General features: G+C 37.0%; 1 protein-coding gene across 5 annotated transcripts in view; it reads right to left on the reverse strand.

Moving 5' to 3' along the window:
* BRWD3 (bromodomain and WD repeat domain containing 3) overlaps positions 1–19350 on the reverse strand; it is a 243586-nt gene that overhangs the window by 126176 nt on the left and 98060 nt on the right. For all 5 annotated transcript variants that reach the window (XR_007148942.1, XR_007148943.1, XM_047843945.1 and 2 more), the window contains 2 exons: positions 3346–3386; positions 553–657 (listed from right to left, as the gene is read on the reverse strand). Coding sequence is in view for 3 of the 5 variants with exons in the window: in XM_047843945.1 (XP_047699901.1) it covers positions 553–657; positions 3346–3386 (146 nt within the window). In the remaining 2 variants the exon portion in view is untranslated. The remainder of the gene's footprint in view (positions 1–552; positions 658–3345; positions 3387–19350) is intronic.

Here is a 19350-nt window from a genome sequence, read left to right on the forward strand (position 1 = left end):
AACTGTAATGTTCTAAAGAGGTAATTATGTATCTTCCAATCAACAGGAAAGATGATTAAAAAGAATGCTGATTAAGTGTATTTATAATGTCCAGTGGGAATGCTAACAATATCAAACATTATAAAGGTATCCTCAGTAAGACAGTTAAATTTATGATTTAATTAATAATTTTTATATTAATTACATAAATAAATGTTGACATTTAATAGGGACAACCCTCAAAGTAGAAAGTAGTATAGATAGATATAAAAAATTACCTATAGAAAATTAAGGCAGAAAATAACTCTGGGCATTAGTAGAGCAGAGATCTTTGGGTCACAAGGGACCAGAATTTTGAATGACTCAGCAATGTTCCTATCATCCAGTCTGTCAATCAATAGCAAAAGGTAATTTACTTAGAGACTAAATACAGATGCAAACTTCAGGTCCATCAGTTAACTCCTAACTATTTATTAATCTAAAAAGATATTTTAATTATTAAATATAATTCAGTAATGTAACAGATACTATAACCATAAGAGAACTACTGAAATATCTAACATCCAATCTTACCCAGTCATTTTAGTAGCCATATCTAGCACTATACTCTTCCATTCTTGTTGCTGATATTGCCAAATTCTTGCTGTTCCATCTCTACTTCCACTAACAAATCTTAAACTGCAAAGAAACAGTTAAAATACCTTTATTATATTCTTCCAAAATAGAAATCCCTTTTTTCTAATTATGAAAGTAATACATTCATCCCCATACACTCATAGGAGGAATGAAAATGATACACTTTGGAAAACAATTTGGCAGTTTCTCAAAATGATAAACACAGTCACCATGTAACTCAACAATTCTACTCCCAGGTAAAAATCCAAGAGAAATGACACATAAGTCCACATAAAAACTTGTACATGAATATCCATGGCATTATTCATCATAAGCCAAAAAGTGGAAACAACCCAAATGTCCATCAACTAATAAAGAGATAAACAAACGTGGTATCCATACAATCAAATAGTATTCAGCAATAAAAATAAATGAAATAATGATACATGTTGCAACATGGTTGAATCTTGAAAACATTACGCTAAGTCAAAGAAGTCAGTCACCAAAGACTACATATTGTATAATTCAACTTATATAAAATTTCCAGAATAGACAAATCTATAAAGATAAAAAGTGGATTAATGGTTGCCCAGAGTTAAGGGTAGGGGTGTAAAGAGGTTGGGGAATGATAACTAAAGGGTATGGGAATTTTGGGGGTGCTAAAAATGTTCTAAAATTGATGGTGGTGAAGGTTATACAACCCTGTGAATACACTAAAAACCACTGAAATTATGCTATATGCATTAAATCTCAATAAACTTACAAAAATACATTCATTCATACACCCATAATTCTATCATTGTTCATACTTTCATTTCTATTCTTCTAGACTCTATTACAGGCATACATAAACACATATATTTCCCCCTATAGGAAACAGAATTGTACTATATATTTTATGTTTTTCCCCAACTTAAGTGTTATTTCATAGATACATTTCTAGGTTTACAAATATAAAACTCCCATCACTTTTAATAAGAGTTCAACTATATGGATGTATCAATTTAATTTAATCAGTCCCTAATGATAAATATTTATACTAATTCCATTCGTCACCATAATAAATAAGCTTGTAATGAATATCTCTATACATATTTTATACAATCTTATACATATCTTTGCTGAATCAAATGGTAGAAACATTTTTAAAGTTTTTGACAAATTATTTCCCTAAAAAATTTTTTTAACAATTTACAATCTCATCAAAAGTTGTGGGAGACTGAGTGTCCATTTTCCCTAAACCCTTGGCAATACTGGGTGCTAACATTCTTCATTATCCTGTCATTGTGAAAGAAAAAAAACGTTACTTTTATTCTAAACTGTATCTTTAATTATTTTTAAAATAAAATTGGACATCTTTTGTTTATTGTCCACATAACTAATAAAGATAAAATAATGTTTGTCCTTTAAGGAAAAGGCAAAGAATTAAAAACTTCAGTTTCCTCTAGCATGAAAGAATCATAGCTATACAAACCTTCAAATGTATAACTCAGTATAGTGCAATAAGCCAACCCCAAAAAATTATTTGAAGGTTTTTTTCATTCCTAATATAAACTTCACTCTATGTGGACCATCATTATTTTACTCTCACATTTAATAAAGATGAACAAATTCATCACAGTAATCACCCATTGTCTGAAAAATATTTACAAATAAAACATGGTCAAAAAAATTAAAAAATAAAAATAAAATAAAAATAAAACATGGTCACCCACATACAGTCCTTGTAGAAATATATGGATACAAATTTATGTTAAGTAGTTACATTTTTAAATCTATTCTAGGTCAATTTTTATACTAGGGCAAAAGATAATCATATTTTTGGTATCAAATATTTGAGAGCATGTACAAATACCTGTATATAATTTCTGAGTTTCAGACACAGAAAATATGCATCATATGAGTAGTAGAGATAATAAGTAATACAGATTTTCAGAGGAAGACCATATGGCTAAAATCTGGAGCAGTCAGAAAAGGCTTCAGGTAGAGCATGAACCTTAAAAGGAAGATAGGACTTAGGCAAGAAGAGAAAGGGACTGGAGGGAGAAGAAAAATAGAGTGAAGGATAGGGAAAGGGAGAGGGAGGCTGTAGGAGACGAAGAGAAAGAGTGAGGGGGAGTAGGGGATGATATTTCTGGGTAAGAATGGTGTGCAGTAAAGCATAAGCAAAGAAATGAATGAGAGAATAGACAGAGAAGACAGAAATACACAGGTATAGATGTGGAATGTAACAGAAGCAATGGTTAAGTCAATTAGGCTAGATGTAAATATTTACATGGGAATAGTAAATGAGTAAAGAATGTAAGGTCTAAGTCAAATTATAGAAAGTTCGGAATTCGATGCTAAGACATTTGAATTCTATTCTATAGACAAAGAGAAAACACTAAAGATTTCTGAACAGAGCAATGTGGATCTGGCAGAAATGGACAGGATATATTTAGAAAGGAGAAGAAAACTGAAAGTAATGGGTCAAATAATAGAATCCTTGACTGAGGTGAGTGATAACAGAAATGGAAAAATAAAATAAACAAAAAAGAAGCCAGTCAGAAAGGAAGAACTGATTAAGTATGGCTACTACTTGGACAGCTGTTTAAAAGAGATGGGGTAACAATGTCATCAAAAATAGACAAGGGTTTTCATCTTATGAAACTGAACAGAAATAAAGTATTATAGCAGAGGGTGCTACTTCTGAAGGAATAGAGGTAAAATATATCAAAACTCTGTTTACACAGATATGCACTACATAGTTACCTGTCTCCATTGTTACAGAACTGAACAGCAACAACTTTGTCCTAAGACATAAAACAACAGATTTTTGGTTAGAGTTAATTTATTTGTAAAATGAATAAAGTACTCTCCCCTTCAAATTCACATACAAAAGCATCATGAAGTCGAATTTTCAGTGCTATGATTTTCTTGGGAAAAAAACCCCAATTTTCTTTTAAAAAATTAATGAAGGCTAAACCAATGCATTAACTGAGGAGGAATACTTACTAGCAGTAATTTGAGACAAACCAGACATAAGCAAAAGCTGTTTCTAAATCATAATCTCAAGAGACAGTTTTGAATAGATATTAGTTTATTATGTCTCCCATAATAAGACAGCCCACTAACCTAAAATGCCACCTTAAAATAGCTGATTTAATAGTTAACTAAATCTCCCTCTTAAATTTTTTTTAATTTCAGAAAATAAATCAGCCATTTCCTGTTTCTCACATGGTTCATTCAATTATTTCACAAAGGATTCATCCGCTTGTAGGTACTATATATACTTCTGCTTGAGTCTTCTTTTATAATGACTAAGTTATACTTTTATGATATAATGTGTATTGTAGTGATGAGAAGATTAAAGTGTAAGCCAGAATGTGCATCTTCCTTCTCTTTATTCCTTGATAATAAAGCTAAAATGTACCCTCAAACGTTGAGCACATTTTCACAAACCACTCCGTGGCTTAACTGCATTTGAATTTTTAATAAAAAGCTCAGATATTAAATGTCTTTATATTTAATTACTTTTCATTTTAAAAAATTATTAAACTGTCTTCATATGTTCAGAGGTAGCCATGATTCATACTGCTCTATGATTTCACTGTAGTATTTATCTGACAGATTCTGGATTCTCACTGCCCTTTGCAATAACTGGTATTAGATGTTCTGAAAGGACATCTTATTTTTAATGACCAACAACAGCCACTGGATTCAAAAAAAAAAATGACTAACAACAGCCACTGACTTCGACAGGGAGAATTTAGATTTCTTGACTTTCTCTTAGCTGGACCGCTATAAAAAAAAACTCCACAAAACTGTAATAATCAACTTTTCTTCATCTCATCCCCACTGAATTCTTGCCCATTGTTTTCACTACCTCCTTCTCACTCAGCTCCCAATAAACCTGACTGCCTTTGTATATATAACCTACTTAGATGGTAATTATAAAGATGCCTTTGTATACTCTAGTACAAATGTATTTCTCCCACTGGATAGTCTCAGATTGTGATCTTTATGGATTTCTTAAGTTTTTCTCTTTCATAATTTGAGTAATATTCTAGGACTTTAGCATCTAGGAATAAGTTACAGCAAGGTAAGAGCTCACCTTGGCTCAGTAACTGTTCATAAGTAACTGTTCAATTATGTTTATGGGATGGGACAAAATCAGGAAGTTGTTTCTAAAAGCTGAAGGAGAAGGTTTCTAGTGTCTCTTTTACTGCAAATTTCAGGAACATGATTGATTTTGTAACTCACAAAGTATCCTTTCCTAAAAGTCATCATTCAGGGAAATTGTGCGTATTTTATTGATGTGCACTAATACTATTGCAAATGAAAGGTCAACAGTACTAAGAATAGTAACCTTAAGAATTGCAAAGCTGAGTGCTTTCAATTGCTGACTATATCGCTTTGACAATGAGGTACGTGAGATACACAGTAAGCTGAAAAACAAGTACTCCCATATACCACAGGAAATAATTATCTAGAGAAAAAGGTAATGAAAGAAAGAGGAGTTAGAGATGAAAGGTACATAGGTATATGAAAAAACAGTACTGGTTCCAAGCTTCCTGAAAAGGAAAGTGGAAATAGCTTGAGTGGACAAGTTCCAGTCATCAATGGCTGTCACCCACGGATAAAGCTGTTCCCTGCTGTTATTAATAACTGAGTAGGATTAGATTTCAGGAGTCTTTGATAGCACTCTGCAACAATCATACTAAAATCGACAGGCTAAATTAGTAAATTAATTTTTCCTAAGATATACTTAATATGTCTTTTGCTTATTTTTTTGGTATAAATTGGCATATAGATAGCATCATATAAGTTTCAGCTGTAAAATATTATAACTTGATATTTATATATACTACAAAGTGATCACCACCATAAATCTAGTTACCATCCATCAACATACATTTGAGCACTGTCACCCATCCCCCAACACCCTTTTCCCTCTGGTAACCACCAAACTCTGTATCTATGAGTTTATTTTTGTTTAGTTTTGTTTGTTCCTTTGTTTTGTTACTTTAGAATTCACATATACTGAAATCATGTTATTTGCCTTACTCCGTCAGATTTTTCACTTAGCATAATATCCTTAAGGTCCATCCATATTGTCGCAAATGGCAAGATTTCCTTATATGTGGCTGAGTGGTATTCTAGTGTGTGCGTGTATGTGGTGTGTGTGTGCGTGCAAGTGCAACACATCTTTATCCATTCATTCATGGATGGACACTTAGGTTGTTTGCACTTTCTGGCTACTATAAATAATGTTGCGATGAACATAGGGGTGCATATATCTTCTTGAATTAGTGTTTTTATATTCATCAATAAATACTCAGAACTGGGGCGTCTGGGTGGCTTAGTCGGTTAAGCATCCAACTTCGGCTCAAGTCATGATCTTGTGGTTCGTGGGTTCGAGCCCCACATGGGGCTTTGCACTTACAGCTCAGAGCCTGGAGTCTGTTTCAGATTCTGTGTCTCCCTCTCTTTCTGCTCCTCCCCTGTTTGCACTCTGTCTCTCTCTCTCTCAAAATTAAATAAACATTAAAAATTTTTAAATAAATACTCAGAAGTGGACTATTTAGATCATATGGTAGTTCTATTTTTAATTTTTTGACAAATATCCATATTGCTTTCCATAGTGGCTACAGCAATTTACATTCCCACCAATAGTGTATGAGAGTACCCTTTCCTCCACATCTTCTCCAACACTTATTATTGTTTGTCTTTCTGATAACACCCATTCTACTAGGTTTGAGGTGATATCTCATTGCAGTTTTCATTTGCATTTACCTGATAATTAGTGATGTTGAACATGTTTTCATGTGATTGTTGGCCATATATATGTCTTCTTTAGAAAAAATGTTTATTTAGTTCCTCTGCCCAGTTTTTATTTGGGTTGATTTTTTATTGTTGGGTTATATGACTTTATATATTTTGGATATTAACCCCTTAGCGGATATATGATTTAAATATCTTTTCCCATTTAGTGGGTTGCCTTTTTGTTTTACTAATGTTTTCCTTCACTGTGCAGTAGCTTTTTAATGTGTAGTCCTATTTGCTTATTTTTGCTTTTGTCTCCCTTCCCTACAGACCCAGATTTACAAAAAAGTTCACTAAGACAAATGCCAAGGACCTTACCAATGTTGGGAAAGTCATCAAAAAGATGTGAATGCCAGTTGACCTGTGAGCTGGACCCCAGGCGATTGGAGGGTCCTCACCTCCTTCCATATCCTTGGAATATGGGTTCCCACTCCCAGAGGCTATTCCAAGGACAAAGCCTTGAGATTATGATGTGTTATTGAGAACATCTGCACAGTATACTTGAGTGAACACAGTTACGGCTTCTTTATAAACTTTTAAGATTTGGCGGGCAGGCACAAAGATCCATTTGTCTTGCTGCCACCCAAGACAAGCCTCATGTGTAAATTTTGTTTGCTTATTAAAATTGCCACCTACCAACCTAGAGTGGCCTACCTCTTTCTTTGGTCTTTCTCTGCCCTCTGGGTTATATGGGCCAGTTTCAGATTAAATCCAAGAAGCTCCCAAGAAGGTTATAAACTGGAAATTGGCAAGCCAGACAGGAGACCAAAGAAATGGCCCTTGGGAATGAGGCATCTGCAGTAAATATACCAAATCAGCCATCAACTTCTGTGGGAGGAAGGTGCCTATACGTTAGATACTTTTGGACTACTGCATGAGTATGGGGATACCCATAAAATGCCACCCAGTGTAATGTACTTGTTGGAGGAAATGCACATACCACATTGAGGCAGAGAAGGGAAACACGTGGTTGCCACAGTGGGTCTCTACTGTGAGTAGTTCAGCTAGCTACCAATGCCCAACTAGAGGCTGAAGCTCAAGTTAGAAAGTTAGTACAGCTGAGGTTAGAAATGGACATACAAGTGTCCACTACTCTGCTAGCTCTGGGGCTGGCAGCCAAGATGGAAGAGCAGAATAATAAATTAAATACTTTAGTGTGCTTTTTGCAAAGCAAGGAGGGTGCAAGCTGCCATGTGTTAAGATATGAGAACTTACAACAGAGCCTGATTAGGATGCTAAGAGGTGGAAACTTGGAGAAAATGATGCAAATGAAGAGGAGGATGTTGTGGTAATTGGTGAGGAAACAGATAAAATGCCCCATACCATTTCACCCCTAATCTTAAATAGCAATTGCCCCAAAACTCCTAGGAAAAAACTTAACATCTTTCTTTTTCCCTTGAAGTTTATAAATCTTATCATGTCTTTGAAACATCAACACCCCTGGAGATAACCAAAACACTGCCAGAAAAAAATAATACAGACTGCTATAGTTCTCTCGTCAACTGCATTATGATGAACTCTCATCAAATCAAATGGCCATTTTTAAGTCTTCTGTCATTTGCAGTTGCTGTTTTGCTCTGATGCTTTGCAAAAAAATGTCCCTACAAAAGTGCTTCATCTTCAAGAAAACTCATGGAAAAGACTTTGACAGGTTTCTGATAACTAAGATTAAACCTTCATTTTGGAGATAATAATGAACCTTTCAAGTGTTCCCCCAAGGCTACATGCATAGCCATAAAGTATGTCATAGGATGGAGGTAGCTGGGGACCTATTGCTGTTCTCCTTCTCCCATCAGCAAAATGGGTCCATTACATTGATAATATCATGTTAACATATAAAGATTTACCTCTGCTGCAGGACACCTGCAGGCTTTGCTCAGGAACATCTGTGAGGAAGAAGATGGGCAATGAACCCGAAGAAAATTTAAGGCCCAGACACTGCCATAAAGTTTTGGGTGTCATCTGGTCAGCTAAGACCCATAAATCTGTAACTGAAAAGGTGCAAGCCTAACCAACCCCTAAGAATGTAAAAGAGGTGTAATCCTTTATAGGGATTTTGGGGGTTTGGAAGACATTTAATCTGCACCTGGCATAGTACTCCCCATTCCTTACGCTGCCTAGTAAAGAATGGACACATATGGGATTGGGGACCACAGCAGCAAGCTGCCTCTTGAGAAGGCAAAAATACTAATAAAACAGATTAAAACCCTGGGCATCTCCTACGCAGCACTACCATTTGAGTTAAATATGTCTATGACTCCAAACGATGGCAGAGATAACAAAAGGGGAGGATGGCCCTGGGATTTTGGTTCCAGCTCCAGAAGTGGGTAAAGCCCCAATATACCTCATAGAATAATAGCTCCTAGCAATGTACATAGTGCTCCTCCAGGTAAAGCCTCTCACATAGCAGTCAGGACAGCAGCGAGTGCACTTAGCTCAGAGTGGTCTTGGCTGCTGATCACTCATGAGCCCTGGCCATTAGCCCTTTGTACTGTTAATTAGGCTATTCTACAGGGATTAAATTTAAGGCCTGAACAATGGGAAGCTGAGGGGCAGATGACCATTAAAAAGTCCTTGTGGGGTCAAGATATATATAAAATGACATTTGGGTCCATCTACAAGAGGCTGAAGTGATTCTCACTGTTTTTCATGCCCTAGCTCTTAAGACACAGACACCCCTTGGCAATCAAGAAGCTGATGCCCCAGCTCGGGAATAAGCCTTAGCTACTGACCTTTTCAGTAGTGATAGCAGATTGGGTACATAAAAAGAGTGGCTCCCACAATGCCCAAGTATGATAGCATACTGTCAAGGATGCCAGAGACTATCCTCAGAGTCCAGTGACTTGGTTAAAGAAATAAGCGCATGTTGTGTGTTCCAAACAAACCCAAGGCAACTGCCAAAAGACTTGGGCCATCCAATGGAGTTTGCAACCTGTGAGAAACTGGAAAATTGACTATATTGCCCTCCTTTGAGTGAGGGTTGTAAATATGCCTTGGTTTATGTAGACACTGCATCTGGCCTAACCCAAGCTTTTCCCTGCCACCATGTAAACCAGGCTGCCATGATTAGGAGATTATAAAAAAAAAAAAAATTGAGTACCATATATGAATACCTTCGCCAAACACATAACAATCAGAAGTCACATTTCAAAGGCCATGTTGTGCAAGACTGAACAATAAAATATGACATTAAACAAAGGTTCCATCTTCCCTATAACCAACAAACAGCAGGGTTGGTAGAAAGGAAAATGGAATATTTAAAACAGCAAATTAGATACTTAACAGGCAAGACCACCCTGACCAACCAATCTAAAATACTGTCCTAGGCTTTAACATATTTAAGTGACCAACCAGTAGGGCCTATTGCCCCACATGTCAGACTAGAGATCCCTGCCTAGGCACCTGATATGTAAAGATACAGAAGTTTTGGGAAACAGCCATTGCCCCAAATCTCACAGTGGATCAACACACTATGCTGTGGAAAACACCAAGCCCCATCATTACTGAAAAATAAATTATCTACCAGAATTTACAATGCAATGTCCTATGAGATAGGTGACTTACTTCACACCCTGGGGTGAAGAATTACTCAACTTCCACTAACATCCTCTTGTCCTGCTACATGCCAGAGCTGTTAAAATACACTATAACTGAAATGAAACATGCACCACTAAAAGAAGGGAGTAAATGGGAGTCCTGATAATGGCATATCCTGACCCCAGTTCAGTTCTTTACACCTGACAGAACTGCTTCCCCTGTCCAACATTTATGGTATGTGAGGAATAAGCTTAGGAATTCCCTGAGTCTGCATTGATGGATTAACAAGGCATAAAGAATTAAAAAGCCATAGGATGAACACACCTAAGTTTGGGTAAACAAGACTAGGTAAATAAGATTTGACAAACAGGGCAAAGGCCCCCAGTATAGGACAAAGGTATAGGACAACAGCAGAAAGCTGCTTTCACAGGAAGTAAGGACCAAATTAGGTAAACAGGTAAATACAGCCACAGTGGGGCTAAGTTGCTCAGAGCAGAGCTAATTAGCAAAAAAGGGTGCCTTGTTGACACTGAGATAGCATACTCTATCTTTCTTGTCCCCTAGGCCAGTTTAGCTCTATCTTTCTTGTTCCCTAGGCCAGTTTAGGTCCAGCCTCATGTTTGCTGTAAACAACCTTCCACCCAGCACCAGAATCTTGTTTTGTATTGACCCAAACCCCTAACACCGCATATCTCTAAAACCCCCTTCTCCCCACAGCCATGAGTTAATGTTCATGGTTTCATTGTCTCTCTGTGCACACCCATCATGCCAGTAAGCCTTCTGATCCTAATAAAACTCAGGGCTCTTGTCTCCTCCCGGATGTCAGCCTCTCTCACATTTTTTTTAATTTTTTTTTAACGTTTATTTATTTTTGAGACAGAGAGAGAGACAGAGCATGAACGGGGGAGGAGCAAAGAGAGAGGGAGACACAGAATCGAAAGCAGGCTCCAGGCTCTGAGCCATCAGCCCAGAGCCCAACGCGGGGCTCGAACTCACGGACCGCGAGATCGCGAGATCGTGACCTGAGCTGAAGTCGGATGCTTAACCGACTGAGCCACCCAGGCGCCCCCTCTCTCACATTTTTAACCCTGCATCCCGCTCTCCTGCTGGACAAGAGAGAACACCAGACCCAGAGTCTAGGACAATGGTATATACAACCAAGTCAAGTTTCTAAAGGTGCTAACCTCCCTCTCCTCAAAGTCAGAAGAAATATTCAGTTCTTCCACTGATCTAACCATTTTGCAACTGTCTTTGTTCCCTCCAGTGGCTTAGAAGGCATTACAGCAAATGTGAAGCCCTTAATAAATTCACTCAGCAAGCATTCAATCATAACAATAAAACCTGTCCTTACTATTTTACTGTCCAAAAAAAAATGGCAATAGACATTATTCGCCTCACAAAGAGGTATCTGTGCCATTATCCAAACATAATGTTGTATGTTCACACCTAATGAATCTGTTAATGTATCATCTTTATTAAATCACATGAAACACAAGTGAATGCCCCTAATAATCCAATTCCCAGCTTAGGATACCTAATAAATCAGTCAGTGGCTTAGATCATGGGCTCTTATAAAAAAACAGTTGTCACTGATTTTGAAATCATTGTATTAATCTATGTTTCCTTTATATGTCCCTGTACTGTAACTGTTGCATTAGGCTACAAAGCAGCCAGCCAGCCACCAAAGGAGCCACTGCAATGCTAATAAAACCCACTACTGACCACTTAAGGCCCATTGCACAAGAGGGCACGTGAGATTGTGAAAGCTGGTCATGAGAGATGGAATATTGGGGAAGGCCACTGAAAAGATGTGACCATTGGATATTCTTTCCTGCTTTGTCAAAGATTAGTTGTCTATACTTTTGTGGGTCCAATTCTGGAGTCTCTATTCTATTCCTTCGGTCTATGTGTCTGTTTTTGTGCCAATACCATGCTGTCTTGATGATTACAGCTTTGTAGTAGAGGCTAAAGGCTGGGATTGTGATGCCTCCTGCTTTGGTCTTCTTCTTCAATATTACTTTGGCTATTCAGGGCCTTTTGTGGTTCCATACAAATTTTAAGATTATTTGTTCTAGCTTCGAGAAGAATGTTGGTGCAATTTTGATTGGGATTGCATTGAATGTGATAGCTTTGGGTAGTATTGACATTTTGACAATATTTATTCTTCCAATCCATGAGCATGGAATGTTTTTCCATTTCTTTGCATCTTCTTCAATTTCCTTCATAAGCTTTCTATAGTTTTCAGCATACAGATCTTTTACATCTTTGGTTAGGTTTATTCCTAGGTATTTTATGATGCTTGGTGCAATTGTGAATGGGATCAGTTTCTTTATTTGTTTTTCTGTTGCTTAATTATTAGTGTATAAGAATGCAACTGATTTCTGTGCATTAATTTTGTATCCTGTGACTTTGCTGAATTCATGTATCATTCTAGTAGACTTTTGGTGGAGTCTATCGGGTTTTCCGTGTATAGTATCATGTCACCTGCAAAAAGTGAAAGCTTAACTTCATCTGCCAATTTTGATGTCTTTGATCTCCTTTTGTTGTCTGACTGCTGATGCTAGGACTTCCAACACTATGTTAAACAACAGTGGTGAGAGTGGACATCCCTGTCGTTTTCCTGATCTCAGAGGGAAAGCTCTCAGTTTTCCCTATTGAGGATGATATTACCTGTGGGCTTTTCATAAATGGATTTTATTATGTTTAAGTATGTTCCTTTTATCCTGACTTTCTCGAGGGTTTTTATTAAGAACAGATGCTGAATTTTGTCAAATGCTTTAAAGAATATTCAATGGAAAAAAGACAATCTCTTGAAAAAATGGTGCTGGGAGAACTGGACAGCAACATTCAGAAGAATGAAACTAAACCACTTTCTTACATCATTCACAAAAATAAAGTCAAAATGGATGAAGGACCTGAATGTGAGACAGGAAACCATCAAAACCCTAGAAGAGAAAGCAGGAAAAAACCTCTCTGACCACAGCCGCAGCAATTTCTTACTTGACACATCTCCAAAGGCAAGGGAATTAAAAGCAAAAATGAACTACTGGGACCTCATGAAGAGAAAAAGCTTCTGCACTGCAAAGGAAACAATCCACAAACTAAAAGGCAACTGACAGATTGAGAAAAGATATTTGCAAATGACATATCGGACAAAGGGCTAGTATCCAAAATCTATAAAAAACTCACCAAACTCCACACCTGAAAAACAAATAATCCTGTGAAGGAATGGGCAGAAGACATGAATAGACACTTCTCCAAAGAAGACATCCAGATGGCCAACAGGCACATGAAAAGATGTTCAACGTCACTCCTCATCAGGGAAATACGAATCAAAACCACACTGAGATATCAAGTCACTCCAGAGTGGCTAAAATGAACAAATCAGGAGACTACAGATGCTGGTGAGGATGTGGAGAAATGGGAACCCTCTTGCACTGTTGGTGGGAATGAAAACTGGTGCAGCCGCTCTGGAAAACAGTGTGGAGGTTCCTCAAAAAATTAAAAATAGACCTACCCTATGACCCATCAGGAGCACTGCTAGGAATTTACCCAAGGGCTGGCTACAGGAGTGCTGATGCATAGGGGCACTTGTACCCCAATGTTTATAGCAGCACTCTCAACAATAGCCAAATTATGGAAAGAGCCTAAATGTCCATCAACTGATGAATGGATAAAGAAATTGTGGTTTATATATACAATGGAATACTACTTGGCAATGAGAAAGAATGAAATATGGCTTTTTATACCAATGTGGATGGGACTGGAGAGTATTATGCTAAGTGAAATAAGTCATACAGAGAAAGATACCATATGTTTTCACTCTTATGTGGATCCTGAAACACTTAACAGAAGACCATGGGAGAGGGGAAGGGGGAAAAAAAGTTACAGAGAGGGAAGGAGGCAAACCATAAGAGACTCTTAAAAACAGAATAAACTGAGGGTTGATGAGGGGTGGGAGGGAGGGGAAAGTGGGTGATGGGCATTGAGGAGGGCACCTGTTGGGATGAGCACTGGGTGTTGTAAGGAAACCAATTTGACAATAAATTTCATACACACACACATACACACACACATATATGTATATGTGTGTGTGTGTATTAAAGAAAGAAAAGAAGAAAAGAGAAAAAAGAGAAGAAAAGAGAAGAAAAGAAAAAAGAAGAGAAGAGAAGAGGAGAGAAGAGAAGAGAAGAGAAGAGAAGAGAAGAGAAGAGAAGAGAAGAGAAGAGAAGAGAAGAAGAGATGCGACCACCAGCTAACCTCTGAGCTGGACCCCAGGGCAATCAAAGGCTCCTAAACTCTGCCCTTGAAATGCAGGTTCTTCTTGCCTTTCCACTACCAGAAGCTGCTCCAAGGGCAAAGCCTTGAGATAACGATGTGGTGTCGGGAACACCTGCACAGATTACTTGGCTGAACCGACGTAATGTCTCTTTATGAACTTTTAAGATTTCGTGGGCGGACATGGAGATCCATTTGTCTTGCTGCCACCCAAGACAAGCCTTAAGTGAAAGTTCCTTTTACTTATTAAAACTGACACCTACCAACCTGGAGTGGCCTGGCTCTTTCTCTCCTGCTCCTCTGAGTACAGAGGCCAGTTTCAGATTATACTCAATAGGCTCCTTAGAGGGTTACAAACTGACAACTGCCTATGTTTTCTTCTAGGAATTCTTATTTCAGGTCCTACACTCAGCTCTTCCTTTATGAGTTAATTTTTGTGTATGGTATAAAATAGTGGTCCGGAGTTTTATTCTTTTGAATGTGGCTGTCCAGTTTTCCCAACATCATTTATTGAAGAGACTACTTTTTCCCCACTTTACATTCTTGGCTCCTTTGTTGTAAATTAACTGATCATATATTTGCGGGTTTATTTCTGGGCTACTTATTCTGTTCCATTGATCTACTTGTCTGTTTTTCGGCCAATACCATGCTGTTTTGATTACTAGAACTTTATGGTATAGTTTGAAATCAAAAAGTGTGAGGCCTCCAGCTTTGTTCTTTCTCAAGTTTGCTTTGGCTATTTGTGGTCTTTTGTGGTTCCTACAAATTCTAGAATTATCTGATCCAGTTCTGTGAAAAATGCTGCTGGGATTTGATAGAGATTGCACGTAATCTCTAGATTGCTTTGGGGAGCACTAAAATAATATTAATTCTTTCCATCTATAAGCATGGAATATCTTTCCATTTATTTCTCTTCTACAATTTCTTTCATCAGTTCTGGATTTCAGTGTGCAGGTTTTCCTTTCTTTACATAAATTTATTCCTAGGTATTTCATCCTTTTGATGCAATTGCAAATGGGGATGTTTTCTCAGTGTATTTTCTGATAGTTTCTCAGTGTATACAAACACAATAGATTTCTGTATACTGGTTTTCTATCCTGCAACATTACTGAATGCATTTATGAATTCTAACAGTTTTTTAGTAGAATCTTTAGAGTTTTCTATATATAGTATTATGTTACCTGCAAATAATTACAGTTTTTGCTTCTTCCTTTCCAATCTGGATGCCTTTTAGTTCTTTTACATGGCTAATTGCTGTGGCTAGGACTTCCAATACTATGTTGAATAAGGTGGCAAGAATGGGTACCCTTATCTTGTTCCTGATCTTAGAGAAAAGCTTTCACCTTTGTCACCACTAAGTATGATGTTAGCTGTGGGTTAGTCACGTATCACCTTTATTATATTCAGATACATTCTCTCTATCCCACTTTGAGGTTTTATCATAAATGAATGTGGAATGTTTTCAAATATTTTTTCTGCATCTATTGAGAGGATAATATAACTTTTATCCTTCATTTTGCTAATGTGGCATATCATGTTGATTGATTTGCAGATATTGAATCATTCTTGCATCCCTTGCATACACCTGATCATGGTGTATGATCCTTTGAATGCATCGTTGAATTCATGTTGCTAATATTTTGTTAAAGATTTTTGTATCTCTATACATCAGGGATATTGTCCTGTAATTTCCTCATTTTTGGCATCCTTGTCTGGTTTTGCTATCAGAGACTGACCTTGTAAAATTAGTTTGGAAGCATTCCTGCTTTAATTTTATGTGGAGTCTGAGGATGGTGATTAAATCTTTGAATGTTTTACAGTATTCACCAGTGAAGCCATCTGGTCCTTGAATTCCATCTACACTGATCTTTTTTATTTCTCCATCATTCAATCTTGGAAAACTGTACATCTTAGGAATTTATCCATTTCTTCTAGGTTATCCAATTTGTAGGCATATAATTATAGTAGTCTTTTATGATCCTTTGTGTTTCTGTGATTATCAGTTGGAACTTACCTTTGTTTCTGATTTTATCAATTTGAGTCCACTCTCATTTTTTCTTGATGAGTCTAGCTAAATATTTGTCAACTTAATTATTTCAAAGAACTACCTCTTACTTTTATTGATCTTTCCTACTGTCAGTCTCTATTTCACTTATTTCTGCTCTGGTCTTCCTTCCGTCTATTAAATTGGGCTTTGTTTTTCTTTTTTTAGTTCCTTTGTGTGTAGAGTAAGATTGATTCTTTCAGATTTCTCTTATTTCTCAATATAAGCCTGTACCACCGTAAACTTAACTTTTTTTTCCCTTACTCCTTCATTTTCTTTTTTTTAATATGAAATTTATTGTCAAATTGGTTTCCATACAACACCCAGTGCTCCTGCCAACAGGTGCCCTCCTCAATGCCCATCACCCAACCTCCCTGCCCTCCCACTCCCCATCAACCCTCAGTTTATTCTCAGTTAAACTTAACTTTTTTATTTTAAATGTTTTTATTTATTTTTGAAGGGGAGAGAGAGAGAGAGAGAGAGAGAGAGAGAGAGAGAGACAGAGCATGAGCGGGGGAGGAGCAGAGAGAGAGGAAGACACAGAATTCGAAGCAGGCTCCAGGCTCTAAGCTGTCAGCACAGAGCCGGATGCGGGGCTCGAACTCACAAGCTGTGAGATCATGACCCGAGCCAAAGTTGGAAGCTCAACCGACTGAGCTACCCAGGCGCCCCTAAACTTAACTCTTAAAACTGCGTTGTTGCATCCTATATGTTTTGGACTGTTATATTTCCATTTCCATATGTCTCCAGGTATTTTTTTTCACTTCGTTGATATCCTAATCAATCCAATGAGTGTTCAGTAGCATCTTCTTTAAATACCCACATATCTGTGATTTCTCCAGTCTTCCTTCTGTAATGGATTTCTACTTTTATACTATTGTGATAAAAAGAAATGGCTGATATGATTTCAATCTTTTTGAATTACTAAGACTTGTTTTGTGACCTAAATATGATCTATACTAGACAATGTTCCATGTGTACTCTGGGGCTTATAGATGGAACATTCATTATATATCTATTAAGTCCATCTGGTCTAATGTGTCACTAAGGCCAATCTTTCCTTATCCTTCCTTTACCATTTGGTAATGCCTTTCTATACCTTTTATTACCATCTTTGTTTGAAAGTTTATTTTGTCTAATATGTGTACAGTTTCACCAGTGGTTTGTTTCTCCTTAAAAAATTTCATTTTCAATGTTTTTTTATTTAATCCCAGCTAGTTAATTTTCAGTGTTATATTGGTTTCAGGTGTTAAATATACTCATTCAACACATCCATACAACACCCTGTGCTTATCACAAGGGAAGTCCATAATCCCCATCAACAACATAAGCCATCCTACACCCACCCCCCCTCTGTTAACCATGAGTTTGTTGCTTATTGTTAAGAGTGTTTCTTCAGTTACGTCTCTTTCTTTTTCCCACGGCTGATTTGTTTTGCTTCTTAAATCCAGCATATGAGTGAAGTCATATGCTATTTATCTTTTTCTGACTTTTCTCACTTAGCATAGTATTCTCCAGCTCCAACCACATTGTTACAAATGGCAAGATTTCATCCTTTTTTATGGCTAAGTAATATTCCATTACACACACACACACACACACACACACACACACACACACACAAAACACACCATATATACCACATCTTCTGTCCATTCATTAGTCAATGGACACTTGGGCTGTTTCCATAGTTTGGCTATAGTACATTATTCTGCAACAAACATCAAAACACATGTATACATTTTAATTAGTATTTTTGTATTTTTTCAGTAAATACCAAGCAATACAATAGCTAGATCATAGGGTAGTTCAATTTTTTACTTTTTGAGGAACCTCCATACTGCTTTTCAGAGCAGCTGCACCAGTTTACATTCCCACCAACAGGGCAAGAGGGTTTCCCTTTCTCCACATTCTGGCCAACACCTGTTATTTCTTATATTGTTGATTTTAGCCATTCCAACAAGTGTGAGGTGATATCTCATTGTAGTTTTAATTTTGTGATGATGAGTAATTTTGAGCATCTTTTCATGTATCTATAGGCCATTTGCATTTCTTCTTTGAAAAAACATATATTCATGTCTTCTGTCCATTTTTTAATTGGATAATTCATTTATTCTGAATAGAGGTTTTTTTTTCTTTCAATTTAATTTAATTTTTTAAATTTACATCCAAGTTAGTTAGCATATAGTGCAACAATGATTTCAGGAGTAGATTCCTTAATGTCCCTTACCCATTTAGACCATCCCCCCTCCCACAACCCCTCCAGTAACCCTCTGTGTGTTCTCCATATTTAAGAGTCTCTTATGTTTCATCCTCTTCCCTGTTTTTATATTATTTTTGCTTCCCTTTGTGTTCATCTGTTCTGTGTCTTAAAGTCCTCATATGAGTGAAGTCATATGATATTTGTCTTTCTCTGACTGAATGATTTCGCTTACCATAATACCCTCTAGTTCCATCCATGTAGTTGCAAATAGCAAGATTTCATTCTTTTTGACTGCCGAGTAATACTCCATTGCATATACACATGTACCACATCTTCTTTATCCATTCATCCATCGATGGACATTTGGGCTCTTTCCACACTTTGGATATTGTGGATAGTGCTGTTATAAATATTGGGGTGTGTGTGCCCCTTCAAAACAGTACACCTGTATTCCTTGGATAAATACCTAGTACTGCAACTGCTGGGTCATAGGGTACTTCTATTTTTAATTTTTCGAGGAAACTCCATACTGTTTTCCAGAGTGGCTGCACCAGTTTGCACTCCTACCAGCAGTGCAAAAGAGATCCTCTTTCTCTGCATCCTCACCAACATCTGTTGTTGCCTGAGTTACTAATGTTAGCCATTCTGACAGGTGTGAGGTGGTATTTCATTGTGGTTTTGATTTGTATTTCCCTGATGATGAGTGATGTTGAGCAGTTTTTCATGTGTTGGTTGACCATCTGGATGTCTTCTTTGGAGAAGTGTCTATTCATGTCTTTTTGAGCATTGAGTTTTATAACTTCTTTATATATTTACAATACCAAACCTTTTTCAGATATGTCATTTGCAAATATATTCTCCCATTCTGTAGGCTGCCTTTTAGTTTTGT

Source organism: Prionailurus viverrinus, chromosome X (assembly GCF_022837055.1).
Source record: "Prionailurus viverrinus isolate Anna chromosome X, UM_Priviv_1.0, whole genome shotgun sequence".
In the NCBI taxonomy this organism is placed as follows: Eukaryota; Metazoa; Chordata; class Mammalia; order Carnivora; family Felidae; genus Prionailurus; species Prionailurus viverrinus.